This window comes from Primulina tabacum, chromosome 9 (assembly GCF_025594145.1).
Source record: "Primulina tabacum isolate GXHZ01 chromosome 9, ASM2559414v2, whole genome shotgun sequence".
In the NCBI taxonomy this organism is placed as follows: Eukaryota; Viridiplantae; Streptophyta; class Magnoliopsida; order Lamiales; family Gesneriaceae; genus Primulina; species Primulina tabacum.
This window is the reverse complement of record NC_134558.1, coordinates 27,822,853-27,839,285: the sequence shown is the minus strand read 5'-3', so window position 1 is coordinate 27,839,285 and position 16,433 is coordinate 27,822,853. Positions and strand designations below refer to the sequence as shown.

Genomic DNA, 16,433 nt, shown 5'->3' with positions numbered 1-16,433 from the left:
GCGACTCTTTCTCCTAAGCATGGTTCGCCGGAACGGCCATGTTGCGACCGGAACGGCCGTTCCGGAACGGGAACGGCCTTTGCTGTTCCAAAGTTCCGGGGTGGGTAGGTTGATGGCTTGTAGCGGCGTTTCATATACCGAAAACGGCGATATAACGGTGGAAAACGGAGATGTAACGGTGGAAAGGAACAGGAACGCAATTCGCGATGGTTTTGTCTTGAACCGTCGCTACTAGCGACGGTTTTATGTTTGTAGCGACGGTTTTATTTAACCGTCGCCGATTTAACATCGGCGACTGTTTTAATAAAACCGTCGCTAATATCGCTACTATAGAGACGGTTTCAATTAAAAAAAATAAAGGTTCACGGATTCAAGAATCCGTGACCACACAGTGTGGTCACAGATTCATTTAATCCGTGACCCATCCGCTTATAAAGTGCGTCCGTCTCTCCTTCAGAAATTGTTCATTTCCGCAGCATGAGTGAATATTGTTCTTGATTCATTATAATCATTTCTTTTGCGTCCTCTCCGCTAATGAATGCAGCATGAGTAAAGTGCACACTTGATTCATTTGCGTGAATTGTTTCTTGTCGCTTCAATTTTTCCATGGCTATTTTTCAGCTTTAATTTTTACTGGTCCGGAGATATTGTGTAATCCAAATTTCACAGGTATTAATTTTTTTATTGTAATTAAAATAATTCTGTTTTATAATTTTTTTAATAAAAATTTTTAATATTGACAGGTAATAATATTCTTTGTTGATTTTACGAAAGAATCTTAAAAGGTAACGTTATTATTTTTGTTCATAATATTTATTATTGTTCGTTGATTGATTGAACTAAAATTTATTGACTGAATTTTATTTGAGCTAGTTTTTAAACCTAGAGTTGTATTGACAATTTAATTAATTTTACAGAAATACTATATATTTAAAGATTTTAAATAATATTATTTAATATATATTTAAATTCTTTAGTAACGACAATTTAATTAATACTAGTATATTGTTTAATTATGTATTATGAATTACTAATTATTTATAAAATTACTTAATCATCTTTATCACAGGTTTGTTTACGTATTATATTAAAATTCTTTGGTAAATTAAATATTTGTAAATCCTATGAACAATGGCTCCAAAACTCGATATTGGTTGGGAGTTTGGTAAATCCATCGGAGGTGATAGAAAGACAATACAATGCAAACTTTGTGGAAAAATTATAACTGGTGGAATTACAAGATTAAAGCAACATATTGCTCATGTTGCTGGAAATGTTGAGTCATGCACTAAAGCTCCAAAAGAAATATCATTGATGTTCCGGAAACATCTTCAAGATACTAAGAACGAGAGAAATTTAATCAAAAAAAAGAAAGAAATTGCTATTAATGCAATTCAACAGAGCATACATGGACTCGATAATTGCAGTGACAGTGGAGATGATGATAAATTTGATAATACCTATGAAAAAACTTTAGAAGATATGGAAAATAGGGCACTGCGAAAAGCAATGAAAGAAAGTCGTAGAACAAGAGCATTTGAGGAAGATATGCAAAACCGATATGGTTCAGGTAAATAAATATTTTATTTTTATAGTTGATGCATATCCGATATGGTTCAAAATTAATGTATCATTTTAAAAACTTAATTTTAATGGAGTAATATAAAAATTCTGATTAGATTATATTATTTAATTTCAGGAAATGTTGGTGGTAGTTCATCATCACCAAGTGCAAATCCCAATTTAAGAAAACAGATGACTCGTAGCTTTAGCGTACGAGAGGGAGCTCAGTTACCATCGAAAGGGATTGATTCTTACATGTTTTCATCAAAACGAAAGAGTATAAAAAATTGGTTTGCTCCTGAAAAGGTCAAAGATGTTGGGAAGGCTATTTCAAAATGGTTTATATACAATGCAAGTTCATTTCATGCAGCAGATAGTGGTCCATACTACCAAGCAATGATTAATACCATCACAAATGTTGGACCTGGAGTACAAGGTCCTTCGGGACGTCAAATAGGTGGTGTTTTCCTGGAAGAGGAGGTCGAAGATATCACTATATATTTGAATACATTAAAATCCAAATGGCCAAAATATGGATGTACAATAATGTGTGATGGTTGGAGCACACGCAACAAGCATCCTATCATTAATTTTATGATATACTGCGATCGCAACATGATATTTCATAGTTCAGTGGATTGCACAAACAAAAAAAAGACATCCGATTTTATATTATCTCTTCTGAATAATGTTATTGACGATATTGGAGAAGAAAATGTTGTACATGTGGTTACAGATAGTGAAAGTGCAAACAAAGCTGCTGGACAGAAATTGATGATTGAAAGACCTCACATGTTTTGGTCACCTTGTGCTGCACACTGCATTGATCTTATGCTTGAAGATATTGGTAAGATGACAAAGGTAAAGAGGTGCATTGATAAAGCAAAGCAAATAACAAGTTTTATATACAATAGTGACAAAATCGCGAACTTAATGAAAATCTACACAAATGATCGTGAATTGTTGAGACCTGGAATCACTCGCTTTGCTACTGAATTTATTTCTTTAGAAAGTCTCGTCCGGTATTGTCAAGATTTGAAGAGATTGTGCACTTCAGTTGAGTTGCGTGAGTACAACAATACAAGCAAGAGAAGAAAAGATGTCGAAAAAATTACAGCGATCATTTTGGACACAAAATTTTGGAAGTCGGCTCGTGATATATGCACAGCAATGGAACCTCTCGTCAAAGTTTTGAAGTTGGTTGATCAAGACAATAAGCCAACGCTATCGATTATATATGAAGCAATGGATAGAGCTAAATTATCTATAAAAGAAAGTGTGAAAGACTGGCAATTGTACTGGGATGTGATTGATGAGCGTTGGTATAATCAATTACACCAACACCTACATGCTGCAGGTAAAATTAGATTATATTTACAAAAGATAAATCCATTGTTGTGGTTATCATTATATAATTGTAAATTTGTGTGTTTTTAGCATATTTTCTCAATCCAATGCTCCAATATTCTGGAACATGTGTTTACACTGATGAAGTAAGACGAGGATTGAAGACAGTAATCAAAAGACTAGAGCCCGATTTAAATACACAAGCTGCAATGATTAATGAGGTATGATATTTATAAGTTTTGTTTAACATATTTTATATCCAGTATACTATAGTTTTTATCAAACATGTTTCACAGATTAAATTATTTACAGAACAAATTGGAGAGTTTGGATCTCCACTTGCAAAAATGGCGGTTAAAAAAAGTCTTCCAGGTTTGAATTTCTTTATGTTTTTTCATAGATATTAAAGTTATACAATATATATCATATGTTTCATTTCTCAGCTGAATGGTGGAATGAGTATGGTGAAGAAGCTCCCCACCTAAGAAAACTTGCAATTAAAGTTCTTGGTCAAACATGTTCATCTTCTGGTTGTGAGAGAAATTGGAGCACATGGTCTTTAATACATACTAAGCTTCGCAATCGTTTGGCGATTGAAAAATTGCATAAATTGGTATATGTCCATTACAATATGCGGTTAAGAGTAAGAAATTTGATGCAAAAAAGTGGAGATGATGATTACTATAGTCCTATAGATCTTGATCACATATTCAAAGATGATGATATTTTAAATGAATGGACTAGAGATAATGAACCCTCTATGTTGCAAGACGATGACTTAGAATGGTTAGATCAAGGTCATGAAATATCAAATGCCCAAGAGAGCAACAAGAACAAAAACAATGAGGGCACATCAAGATTATCAAAAGGAAAAGGAAACATATTAAATGAAAGTTATGAAACTAACAATGACGATAAAAGTGACGACAATGATGATAGTGGTGATGGGAACAATCGGGAAAGTGGCAAAAAACATGGAGACGCTGATCAAGCATGTCAAGATGATCAATATGATGCTGGCATGTCATGGGCACGGGGGAAAGAGAATTATTATGCAACACAAGACACTGATCATGGGTATCGTCCTGGGATAGAAGAACAACGTCGCTTTTTAGCAAGTTTGACAGGGTTCTCGAGTGCTGAAGATGATGAACATTTTAGTGGATCTTAAGATTCATATATGCGTGTGGAAGAGAAAATAAAAAATTTGGGCTTGGGGGTCACCATCAATTTCAGTTTGGAGATGGTTCGAGAAATTACCATTGGAGCTCTCAAGATTTTGGTCGTGGTGCCATTGGATATAATGAACCAGACTTTGGGTATTCTCATGGTTCTAGGAATAATCAATTTGAGAGATTTTCTAATAGTTTCCGAAATATATATCATAATCCTCAAGCACCAGCAGCCACTGGTATTAGACATGAAGGTCATGGTTCTATATCTTCAAGTGAGGCCAGTAATTCTTTTGGACATCAAGAATTTGGAGACTACCATCGTCGTGACGATACATTATTAAATTCTCCCTCATTACACCATATACATTCAGTTTCAAATTCACTATTCAATGCATATCCACCAGGACAATTTAACACTGGTTTATATCAGCAACCATATGGTGGAGATCAATTTTCTCAACTGAATCCCGAAGAAGAATACACTAATGATTTTGTTCCTCCACGTCATTCCTCATGGTATTAGTCTCGATGATATAACATTTACAGGTATCTTTCTATATAAATGTTTGTTTTCATCAACTTATATTTCATTTCTCATTGTTATTTTATTATCATATGATATGAGTAATTTAATAAGCTTAACATTAATTTCACTAGGAACATTGGAAAGCAAAGCAACTCGGTTGATGTGAGATGGTGAATCTTGAGTTTTCTTCCCGCTGCATCCATCAATGAAAGACTAATAAAGAAGAGACCGCAAGTCAACTATTTCTATTGAGAAATTTTCATTACAAAGTGTGAAAAAAACTAAGTTAATTATAAAATTTTTCTATTTTAATTGTTGTTAAATAATTTGTAACATCACTTTATATAAGATTTGATGGTTATTATTAGTCCATCACTCTAAATTGATTCAAATTTGTGCGAACTTATATATATCCAATCGAAAATATTTTAATATTTTAATTAATTAAATACAAATAATTTTTAATAGTATATTTAATTTTTGATATGATTGGAAATATTTTAAATATAATGACGATATAAATTGTGTTCAATAAATTGTTAATAAAATTTTAAAAATATTTAAATTTCTTATTTACATCAAATATTATATTTAAATGATATTTATTTTAATTTTTTTATTTCTAAATATTTTCCAAAAATTTTAAATTTTTATATATTTATAATATTTTTTTTAAATACTCGTTCCGCGAAATTTCATTGTAACTGGAACGGTAGCATCCGTTCCGATCTCCGCGACCGCGACAGCGAACCATGCTTGTAACTCGTTGGATCGAGACTTTCAGACCAAATAAAAACATAACAGCATGTATATGATGTAAATGATGCAGAAATACAAGTACGGAGCGTGCCTTTGATGATTCCTACGCAAAAACGATGAAGAAATGAGCAACGAGGAGGCGTCGGAAGCTTTCTTTTGCAAGAACAAGGAGGCGGCCGAAGCTTGGCTGAAGAAATGGTGCTGAAATCGAGAGATGCTGATAGGGGAAGGGGTGTGTTGGCTAGTGGGAGTGAGGGTGTCGGTTGGTGTAAAATAATAGATGTAGTGTAGCCTTAATTAGTTATTAATAAAATAGCTAATGGTCCTTAAATGGTTTAATTAAAAGCTTAAAAGAGTTTTAAGCCCAATGAGCTTAAAATTTGGTCCATTAATCCAAACATACTCTCGAAAAATATTTCGTGTTGGAAAGTTTTTGAAAATATTAGCCGCACCTTCAAAAAGTTCCACGATTCGATAAAATTCGCCTACCGTTAAAAATAAAAATCATGCGGTTAAAAATACCCAATAAATCTCAGTTATTGAAAAATACCTTTAAAACATCTTATATTAATTAATAAAAATTAATCGTGTAATAAAAATAATTTTCTTGAAAATTTCCCGGTCTCCGATCCTCGTTTGAGCGCGAAATGAAACTTAAAAATCATAGTGCATTAACTTTTAAAATTTCATGAACTAAATCATATCATGACAATAATAATGCATAAAATGCATAAAAATAATTAAACACAATTTAATAAAATAAAAATACATTTTATGCTTTAAAAGAATTTAATAAAATACCAAAGAATTTAATAATTTGCATGCATGTGGTTCACGTGGACTTTTCGATTGTCGAGATGTTACATATTAGGTGGTCCGAGATGGCATAGAGGCTGCTGGTTCAGCAAAAAATGAAAAGAGCGCAGCCGCGCGCATGAGGGACGGTCGCGGCTTGGTGGCGTGCGATTAGTGGGGTAGGCTGGACTAGGGCTCGTGGCTAGGGTCTACGGGTCTGGTGGTTTAAGGAGTTGTGCATGTGTCTTGGGCTGGAATAGGTCGAACCAAGGGCTGAAGCGATATCTAAGGGTTGAGTCTATGGCTTGGTTTGGGCTTGGTTCGAGTTAGAATCGATAGGAAGTCGTACGGAACACATAAGTGACATAGTGTCGCTCTTTGGGCTGCTTGTGTCTTCATGGTTCATTGTGCATGGTACGGGGTTCGGGGCTGGTTTAGGGCCTCAGGCAGTAGGTTGGATGTGTTTTACGTGTGGGATGAGTTCCGAGTCGATCGGTACATCCTAAGTGATTCTATTTAATTCGGAAGTCGTATTTCTCCGATAGCACTTTAGGGGCTGTTTGGTGTTATTATTTTCGGATGTGGTGGCAGCTTGTTCGGAGACGATCCAACGAAGTTCACGATATTCGTAGGTATGTATGACGTGCAAAATAATTATTTTTGAGGTATGCAATTTGTCTTGTGGCAAATTATGTTACAGATTTGAAAGCCGAAGAACGTTTCTGGAGATTTCTCCAACCTTTTTAGAGAAATTATGTTATGTTAGGGAGTGGACATCTAGTCCAAAGATTGTGGTGATCCTTGTCGACCTAGTACTGTGGTTAGTTTGATCAAACGATTTATGTTATGAGCCATTTGTATTGAACAGAACTCTACGCAAAATGATTTACGATTACTTTGAAGAGCATTAAAATGTGATTTTATGAAAATATTTATTCAGAAAAGTCGTGTGATACATATTTATGCTTATATTATGCTATGTACGAGCTATGTCTAATTTGCATGAATTTTTATTGCGTATTATTTGTTATTCACGGTTTATCCATGCTGAGTCATTAGACTCACTAGACTTGATCGATACAGATGGTGTAGATGAGGAGGTTGGAGGTGGTGACTAGTGAGCAGGCTCGGACTAGTGGTAGTGCAAACCCGAGGATCTTGTAGTTCACGAGATTTATTATTCACGTTTAAAAACTATTTACTCTGATGTCAATGCACTGGTTTTGGTGACTAATAAGTTGAGACTTTTTATATTAAGTTAAATTTTTTCAAATTACGGTGATCGTTTTTAACTTGGAATTTTATGGGTGTGGTATTTAAAATGATGTAGTTTTAATACTAACTTTATTTTAGTATGATTGATGACCTTTATTTTATTTTATGAGTTATGTTTATAATAAATTATTTTATAAGAAAATTTCAAATTTTTACGCAAATATTAAAGTAGCAGTATTTTAAATAATGGATCATCACAGAACCACTTTGAACAACTTTGATATTTGGTAAAACTCATTTCCCATCTAAGTTTATTGTTTAGAGCATGAATTATATTTTTTCCTACAGTTATTTTTTGTTAAATACTTCACTTTTATCATGTAATCCTCGCATGACAGCATCAACCATGAGCTTTAAAATACATTGCTCTCTTCAGTCATCCATATATGATACTTTGCTTGTGAATCTTTCATTAATAGTGTTATTTAAATACACATAAGATAGACAATAAATACATTATAATAAGAAGATAACGAACATATGAATTTTACAAATCATTGACCAAAAAGATAAGAAACATAGTATGGTAAGAGTTGAAGAAAACTAAAGATCATGAAAAGTTTCACACTTTACAAGGAAATAAAACCAATACCAACACTCGAATAGCAAGGTAAAGCTACTAGTGAAGGTATGTTGTCGTGTGTCCTCTTTTGGGAAAGGTGATGATTGAAAATCATTAAAAATCTTAAATAAAAAAAAAATCACTACTATTTGTTTATTTACAAATCGGAAGATCAAAGAGAATTGGCTCTATTTTCAAGAAGCAAGAGTCAGTTTTCAAAACCAACTGGTTGTACTTCGACATGTAACTTGTTTGGGTGATGTCATTTTTCTCCGGTAGCTCAACTATCTAATATGTATAGAAAGTAGGGAAAGGTAAGCAATAAATTATTTGTTAAATCAAATAATAGGGTATTAATTAGAAACAAAAAATATACAACATACATAAACATAATATTTTATGCCAAAAATTTGTGTAAGACGGTCTCACGGGTCATATTTTGTGAGACACGGATCTCTTATTTGGGTCATCCATGAAAAAGTATTACTTTTTTATGCTAAAATTATTACTTTTTATTGTGAATATCGGTAGGATTGACCCGTCTCACATATAAATATTCATGAAACCGTCTCACAAGATATCTAATCATATTTTATTGAAAAATAAACCAGTCGCACCCAAAATTTGATCGGAGAAGAAAGACTTCAATTTCACTGTGCCGTCCTTTGAGTGAAAATGTGAGGTTTGGGCTAAAAGAGTATTAATTAATTAAAATTCTACGCAAATATCTATGTTGGGAGGGAGGAAGTTTTTTATTTACATTTTGTACCCATGGCTTTATTGTTTGTACATAAAGAATTCCATAAGAATCATGTAGAATCTATTGCAGTTTTGGCGATTTATAGATTTCTATGGAGTTCTAAAAATCAAGTTTGAATGTAATTTTATTTTAAAAAAAAATTACAAAAATTTACTTTGAATACCATTAGATTTCTATGGAGTAAATAAAAGTATAGATTAGATATCTTTAAAATTTTAAAATCTATAAAAATCACTAAGGTTACATTTAGGGAGAAAAATTTGAAATTAATGGATTTCGATTATTGTTTATTGCTAACAATGAAATATCAGATGAAATCTTAAATTCATATATTACTTATTTACACATTTATTGCACAAAATCGAATAAATTTCGAATGCTTTCATTATCATGTGAACTTGAAATACATCCTAATTAACATGAAACGATATATAAATATACAAGAAGTGAATTTGAATTTTTTGTCTTGTTTCTCTAAAACTTCATAAATATATTTGAAATCCATAAATTTCAAATTCACTCTTCCAGATTTATATAGTGTTTCATGTGAATTATGATGTATTTCAAATTAATCCAATAATGAATACAATTAAATTTTATTCTATTTTGTGTGACTAATATATAAATAAGCAAGTTATGTATTTAAAATTGAATCTATTATTTTATTATTGAGTAGGTCTCTTGTAAGACGGTCTCACAAATCTTTATCTGTGAGACGGGACAACCCTACCGATATTCACAATAAAAAGTAATACTTTTATCATAAAATGTAATAATTTTTCATGGATAACTCAAATAAGACAGTTGTCTCATAAAATACGACATATAAGACCGTTTCACACAAATTTTTGCATTCATTATTAATCATAAAAATATACTCGAATGTATTTTAAATCTATATGCCAAATGTAACAAAGTAGTTGATTTTGCTAGATTGAATACACCTAGCAAGTTTTACAAGGTTTTGTTTGATCACGAGTGGCCTTTAGAAGGAGCGGTTGCCTAACCCTAATTTCGTGGGATCGATTTATATGAAATACCCTGAATTCGCGATTTATTGCTCTCATTCACTCGCCGATAGTAACAAGATCTTTTAATCATGGAATTAATGCCCAACACTACTTCCTTCTCGATCGATGCCTTGAAGTCAAGCCTCAATCTCAAATTACATACTTGAGATTGTTGAGTAACTTAATGCGGGGAAAAATCATTCTCGAGTTCATCGTCGGGTAAATTACGCTGCTTGTGTTTAGTGTTTTGAGCTATAATTACGAATCATATATATCGATCTTGGGTTGTTCTAAATTTTGATTTGTGTTGTATACTCCGAGCAAAATAATTAATTAACAAAGGGAAATAGTTTGACTTGAGTTATGTTCGTCTAACAGCTGGAATTGAATGTGGCTTGATAAAATGGGAAAAAGGTTGGATCTTTTAGGTACATTCTTGCAAATGAGAATGTGAGAACTCCAGGAAAGAGTGTTTTGGGCTAAAAAAGTACCAACTTCAGAACCCTTGTCCTGAAACCCTGTAGAAGGCTTACTCTGTTTTGATGGGCGATTTGAGCGATAATTCTTCTGTGGAAGGGGATGGCATTCTGGCTGACAAGGCCGAGGAGGAGCACGTGGATAAGAAGGCCGACTTGAACCCTCACATGTCAGATTCACCGGCAAAGATAGAGGTTTCCGAGAATTGTATCAATTTATTTGTGGAAGTTTTTGGTCCCTTGGACGAAATTGATGAAGGTTATGATGATTTGAACAGCAGAAGGGAACTTTTAATCACTGGGTCGCATGAATCTGACCAAGGAAGTGAAGGGAAAGAAAATGGAACTATGTCAGATGATGATGTAATGGCAAGCTTCAAGAACGAAGATGAATGTTCGTTTAACGTGAGTGATTTGGTTTGGGTTAAAGCTAGGACACAGACATGGTGGCCAGGAACAGTATGTGATCCTTCTTCCGATGCTGCTAAGGATGCAACAAAGGCAGGAAAAAAAGGTCCTCTTCTTGTCAAATATTTTGGGAATCCGTATTTTACTTGGTGTTCCGATTCGGACTTGCGGCCTTTTGTGGAGTACTTTGAACAGCTGTCCCGGCAAAATGACTCGAGAAACTTTCTTGGCTCGGTGGATAAGGCCGTAGGTGAGATTGGTCGGCAGGTAAAGTCAAAGATGACCTGCCGTTGTTTTCTGAAAGAAAGTCACACACTTCCTGCCCATTTTTCTTCAGAAGACACTGAAAAATGTCAAAGACCAATGGATAACATAAGTAAATTTGACGATCTTAACCTGTCTCAGTTCAAACCCGTAAGTTTTTGCTCATACATCAGAAATATTGCTAGTGGTTCTTCTGTACCAAATAAAGTTGAGTTAATAGTGGCCAAGAATCGTCTGTCAGCATTTTATTGTTCTATCGGGCATCGCCAGTTGCCTTTGCAGTTACTCAGGCAGAGTTGTGATACTCCCCAGAACACCCAGGATAAATTAAAGTCAAAAGCAATTACTGAAGGCCAAAATACTTCTGGAAGTGTCGAAGGATTTGAGAAAAGCGAATGTGACAATGATTTGATGTCAACTGGGAGGAAGAGGAGGAAGAATCGTAGTGATGGTAAATTAACTTCATCTGGTAAAGAATCTGAATTAAGGGAAAGGAAGAAGAGCAAGTATTTATCCTATCCTTATGTAGAAGGTGATCAGAATGCTGCAGTTTCATCAACCGGGATAGAAAGTATGAGTGATGATCCGAAGAACCTGTCCTGTGGATCTGGACAATCCACTCCGTCGAGTAAACTAACGAGAAAGAATTTGCGAGGAAAGGGATCAAGAAACTCATTCAAGGGGCGCATCATAGTTAGTAAAGCTGACAATAGCGTTGCATGTTCTGCTCAATTGCTATCCGAACTCAATTCATTTGCTCGTGGTTGTTTTTATCCCAGCAGAAGTAAGTATTCTGATTCACTGAAGCAATTTTATTGTAGTTTTAGAACATTTGCATTTTTAGATTTTGAGATGGCCCATGGGATTCTTAAGAGTCAGAAAATGCCTGCTGGTGCTCTGGCCAAAGTGCAGAAGAAAGGAAAGGGAAATGTGAAAGAATCTGGTAAAAATCAGGGAATCAACTGCGAATCTGTTATAGATATTGCAAGTAAAAAAGAACCCGAAAAAGATAATCAACACGAAAATGGGCGCAGTAAACATGTGAAGGTTAAAAAGGAGGAAGTATCATTGTCAGCAGGCATGGAGCCTTCTGGTAATCTATCGAACATAAGTAACACCACCACTGTAAATAAAACTGCCAAGAAGAGAAAGAAAAGGGAAGCAAGCCCAACGCATCTTCAGTTAGAAACCGAGGGCAAAGATATCCTGAAAAATAAAACTGCCAAGAAGAGAAAGAAAGGGGGAGCAAGTCCCACGCTTCTTCAGTTGGAAACCGAGGACTCTGATATCCCGAAAAATGAAACTCCTGAGAAGAAAAAGAAAGGGGAAGCTAGTCCAACAAATCTTTTCTTAGAAACGCAGCGCTCTGATAGCCCAAAAAATATAACTGCCGAGAAGAGAGAGGAAGAGGGATCAAGTCCAACGTATCTTGAGTTAGAAACTCAGGGCGCCGAGATTCCGAAAAATAACACTCCGGAGAAGAAAAAGAAAGGAGAGGCAGGTCCAACGCTTCTTCAGTTTGAAGTGCAGGACTCTGATATCCAGAGAAGTTTAACTCCTGAGAAGGAAAAGACAGAGGAAGCAAGTCCAACACATCTTCAGTTTGAAACACGGAACTCTGATATCCAGGAAAATATAACTCTGGAGGAGGAAAAGAAAGAGGAAGCAAGTTCAACGCATCTTCGGTTTGAAACAACTTCTAGATTACCTGACTTGAATGGAAACATTTTAAGCATTTCAGTTGGAAATATGTCGTTTGGAATAACTGCTATGCACAAGGATACACAAAGCACAGAAGGCACTGAGCGATCTTCAAGTTCAGGATATACAGCTACAGAATCGACCCCAAATTTGATACATAATGTAGTAGACTTGTCTTTCCATAACTCGCTGCAGAAGATACTTCTACCTTCTAACGGAAAGCCAGAGCGCAAGAAATGGAAAAGAAAGAAGGAGACTAGTCAAGTTACTTCTGTCATACCAGACTTGAATGGAACAGCGTTGGATTCCCCATCATTGGAAAAGATTCCACCTGTAGAAGATTGTATATCTCCAGTAGGTGACCATCCTCGAAAGAAGAGGAGAATATCACGTCCAAATGAAGATCTTGGTGCCATGCTTCTCTTGAACTTTGCTCTGGAACACCCTCTGCCTTCCAAAGAGACGTTGGTTGCGACTTTCTCTAGATTTGGGTTGTTGAAGGAGTCAGAAACTCAATTTCTGGATGATTCAAGTGTCCAGATTTTCTATGAAAGGACTACTGATGCTCGATTTGCAATCAGAAGATTGGAGAAAAACAACCCTTTCGGAGAATCACTTGTCAGTTTCAAATTCCATCCAGTGGCAGTTGCTTCGACTATGGAGATGAAGGAATCAACATCAGAAAAGGTCACTTCAACCGCAGGCAAAAATCAGAAGAAACTACATTTGCCACAGCCCTTTCCACCTGCAGATAAAGTCAAGATTCCTTCACCCCAAAGAGGCGACCCACCAAATCTTACGTTCATAAAGAAGAATGTGGAGATGATGCAAATGACACTGGAAAAGGCAGGTGACAATCTTTCGCCAGAGATGAGAGCCAAGTTGGAGAATGAGATCAAAGGTCTTTTGAACAAAATTGCCTCGATGGAAAGCACCTTTTCGCCTTAGTCACAGGCCGAACTATCTTTTGCTTGTACTGGTACTGGTACTGGTACTTGTGAGGGTATTCTAACTCCAAGTTCATTTTTCTGTATTTTGCTGCTTTCCTCCATTCATAAACCGGATGAAAACTGATCTACTGATCTACTATCGATCACTTCATCCCATTGGACCGTGTCTTTTGCTGGTCTTGCAGAACTTGGACCCTCTTTGGTGCAATTCTTTTTTTCTTTGGTGCAATTCTTGGGTCTAAAATTTTTCTTGTCTCTACTTATTTTAAAAATCTTTGGGAATACTTTTTTCACCTTTTGATACATATAGATGCTATGAGTGAAATTTGTTTTTACTTCTTTGAAGGAGAGCAAAGGTCCAAATGCTTCCATTTTATATTTTAAAGCTTTTTTAAGCCTTCTTTAAAAGTTCTTTTTAACACAATATTAACTCTTCTGTAAAATTATGTGAAAATGACCATAGTACATTTGCTAAGTACATCCCAAAATTGTTTCGTGAAATTCGACAAAAAAATATTCTTCGGTTACGTTTTCGATTTAAATTCGACAGAAAATATCCGTTACATAGTGTTTGCAACTTTCCAAAAACCCATTTAATATTTTTTTTTTCTGTTTCCTGATAGTAACTATAATTTAAAATTTTTAAAACACCAAAAAATGCTCTCCATTTGACTTTTTTTTTGTTTTAATTTTAAACCAATTTAAGCATCCATGTATTGGATCTGAAATTGTGACGATAAATAATAAATAAATATAATATTATTTATGGTAATTACTTATAAAATTCGTTTCTTTGTATGATGGGGTGGAGATTTCTCCAGCTTATAATTAACAAGGAAATCTAGGTATCAAATCAAATTTTAAGAAGTTTATATTCTCAATCATTTTTTACATTTATCTTACACTGTAATTCATTTTTTTTAATTTTTTTATAATATCAATTTTTTGTTGAATATGAATATATATTAAAAAAAATTATATCTAATTTATTTTTAAAAAATGTTTTAAAATTATATATTATATTGTTAAGTGTGAAATCCCGTAATTGGCAAAAAATTATGTGAGACGATCTCACGGGTCGTATTTTGTTATATGGATATCTTATTTGGATTATTCATGAAAAAGTATTACTTTTTATGCTAAGAGTATTACTTTTTATTGTGAATATCGATAGAATTGACCCGTCTCACAGATAAAGATTCGTGAGACCGTTTCACAATAGACCTACTCAATGACTTTTTGTTTTTGTTTTAAAAGATACCACTTTTTCCACAAATATATTCCTCTTCAAACTAAACTTATTTTTATATTATAAAAAATTAAAATATAATGAAAATAAATACTCAAACATTACAGTTGATTGGAAAATTTATTCTGATATAATTTTACTTCTTACAAAATTTTAATATGCTCAAAACTATACTTTAACACCACATTATCTAATGAGATTCTCAGCATAACTATTTCTGTCCAAAAACCTACTCTTCACGTTACTCTTATTTTATTTTATTTTATTTTTTAAAAGTAAAATATAATAAAGTAAAATGTCAAATACGGGAACAAAATATTATAACGTACTATATTTAATACTAAAATTGATATATCTATATATAGTAAAATTCAATTTGGTACATGATTTATTGATAAATCGACAAACTGGTGCATAGACTATTTTAAATAGCTTAATTGTTACATTAATTATTTTATAAATTGACAAATTGATACATGATCCAACTAAAAAAATCAAGTTTACCCTTAATTTAAAGTGTTTTTAAGTCTAATTACAATTCAAAATTCAATTCAGTTCACAGCTATTTTCAAGATGTATAAATTTTTTATTGATTATATTTTAAAAAAATTATTTTATATAAAATTTATATTTTGATAAATAATTATCAATTCACACATACAATTAATTTTTTTATCATATTAATAAAAATATAACAAATAAATACTTATCATCGTAGTCTTTAGGTATTGCTTTCGAACTATTGAAGCAAAAATAACCACCATCTTAGTTTTTCAAAATCTTGTATAAATCCGTCAAAATTCGAAAAAAATTCAACATGAACATTATATATCATAATAAGATAAATGTTTTAGGTCTCCTCACCAAAACATAAGAAAATCTCACACATTCACGGTTTATAACTTTTATATTGAACACTTTCTCGAATTCCAACTTATCAATGTAGGCAAAATTTGTGTGAGACGGTTTCACGGGTCGTATTTTGTGAGATGAATCTCTTATTTGGGTCATCCATTAAAAATGTATTACTTTTTATACTAAGAATATTACTTTTTATTGTGAATATCGGTAGGATTGATCAGTCTCACAGACAAAGATTCATGAAACCGTTTCATCAGAGACCTACTCATCAATGTAATATTTTCAAAAACTAAAATAACTAAAATATGATTTTTTTTGCTTGGATGGTCCGAAAAAAATACATTCTATAATAATAAAAATTAGTTATGTACTTTAGATGATAATTATTATATTTATCAATATATAATAATTTTTAAAATAAATATAATAATATTATATAATGGATAGGTTACGCGCCGGTACCGTATACCGTATCGAAAATATCGATATGGAATTTTTTCATACCGATATCGATACCGGAAATTCGGTATACCGCACATTCGGTATACCGAATTTTCGATATGAAAAATGTTCTTACCGGTACCGTACCGACACCGAAAATTTTGTCGGTATATCGAAAAAATTGTCGGTATACCGACAAATTTTTTTCGGTATACCGACAATTTTTTCGGTATACCGAGCTTAAATTTAAAAATAATAATAATAAAAAATTATTTTCGGTATTTCGGTACCGAAAAAAAAATATTCTATAT

General features: G+C 33.3%; 2 protein-coding genes across 2 annotated transcripts; both read left to right on the top strand.

The window, feature by feature from the left end:
• The first annotated feature begins 1,121 nt into the window (after window positions 1-1,121).
• On the top strand, window positions 1,122-4,081 carry LOC142504352 (uncharacterized). The gene is made up of 5 exons (XM_075617231.1): window positions 1,122-1,570; window positions 1,700-2,920; window positions 3,001-3,131; window positions 3,207-3,282; window positions 3,354-4,081. The coding sequence occupies exons 1-5, from the start codon at window positions 1,132-1,134 to the stop codon at window positions 4,079-4,081; spliced, it is 2,595 nt and encodes an 864-aa protein (XP_075473346.1). The 5' UTR covers window positions 1,122-1,131.
• Window positions 4,082-9,694: 5,613 nt separating this feature from the next.
• LOC142555087 (uncharacterized) lies at window positions 9,695-13,779 on the top strand. The gene is made up of 2 exons (XM_075665751.1): window positions 9,695-9,991; window positions 10,151-13,779. The coding sequence occupies exon 2, from the start codon at window positions 10,315-10,317 to the stop codon at window positions 13,567-13,569; it is 3,255 nt and encodes a 1,084-aa protein (XP_075521866.1). The 5' UTR covers window positions 9,695-9,991; window positions 10,151-10,314; the 3' UTR covers window positions 13,570-13,779.
• Window positions 13,780-16,433: the final 2,654 nt, after the last annotated feature.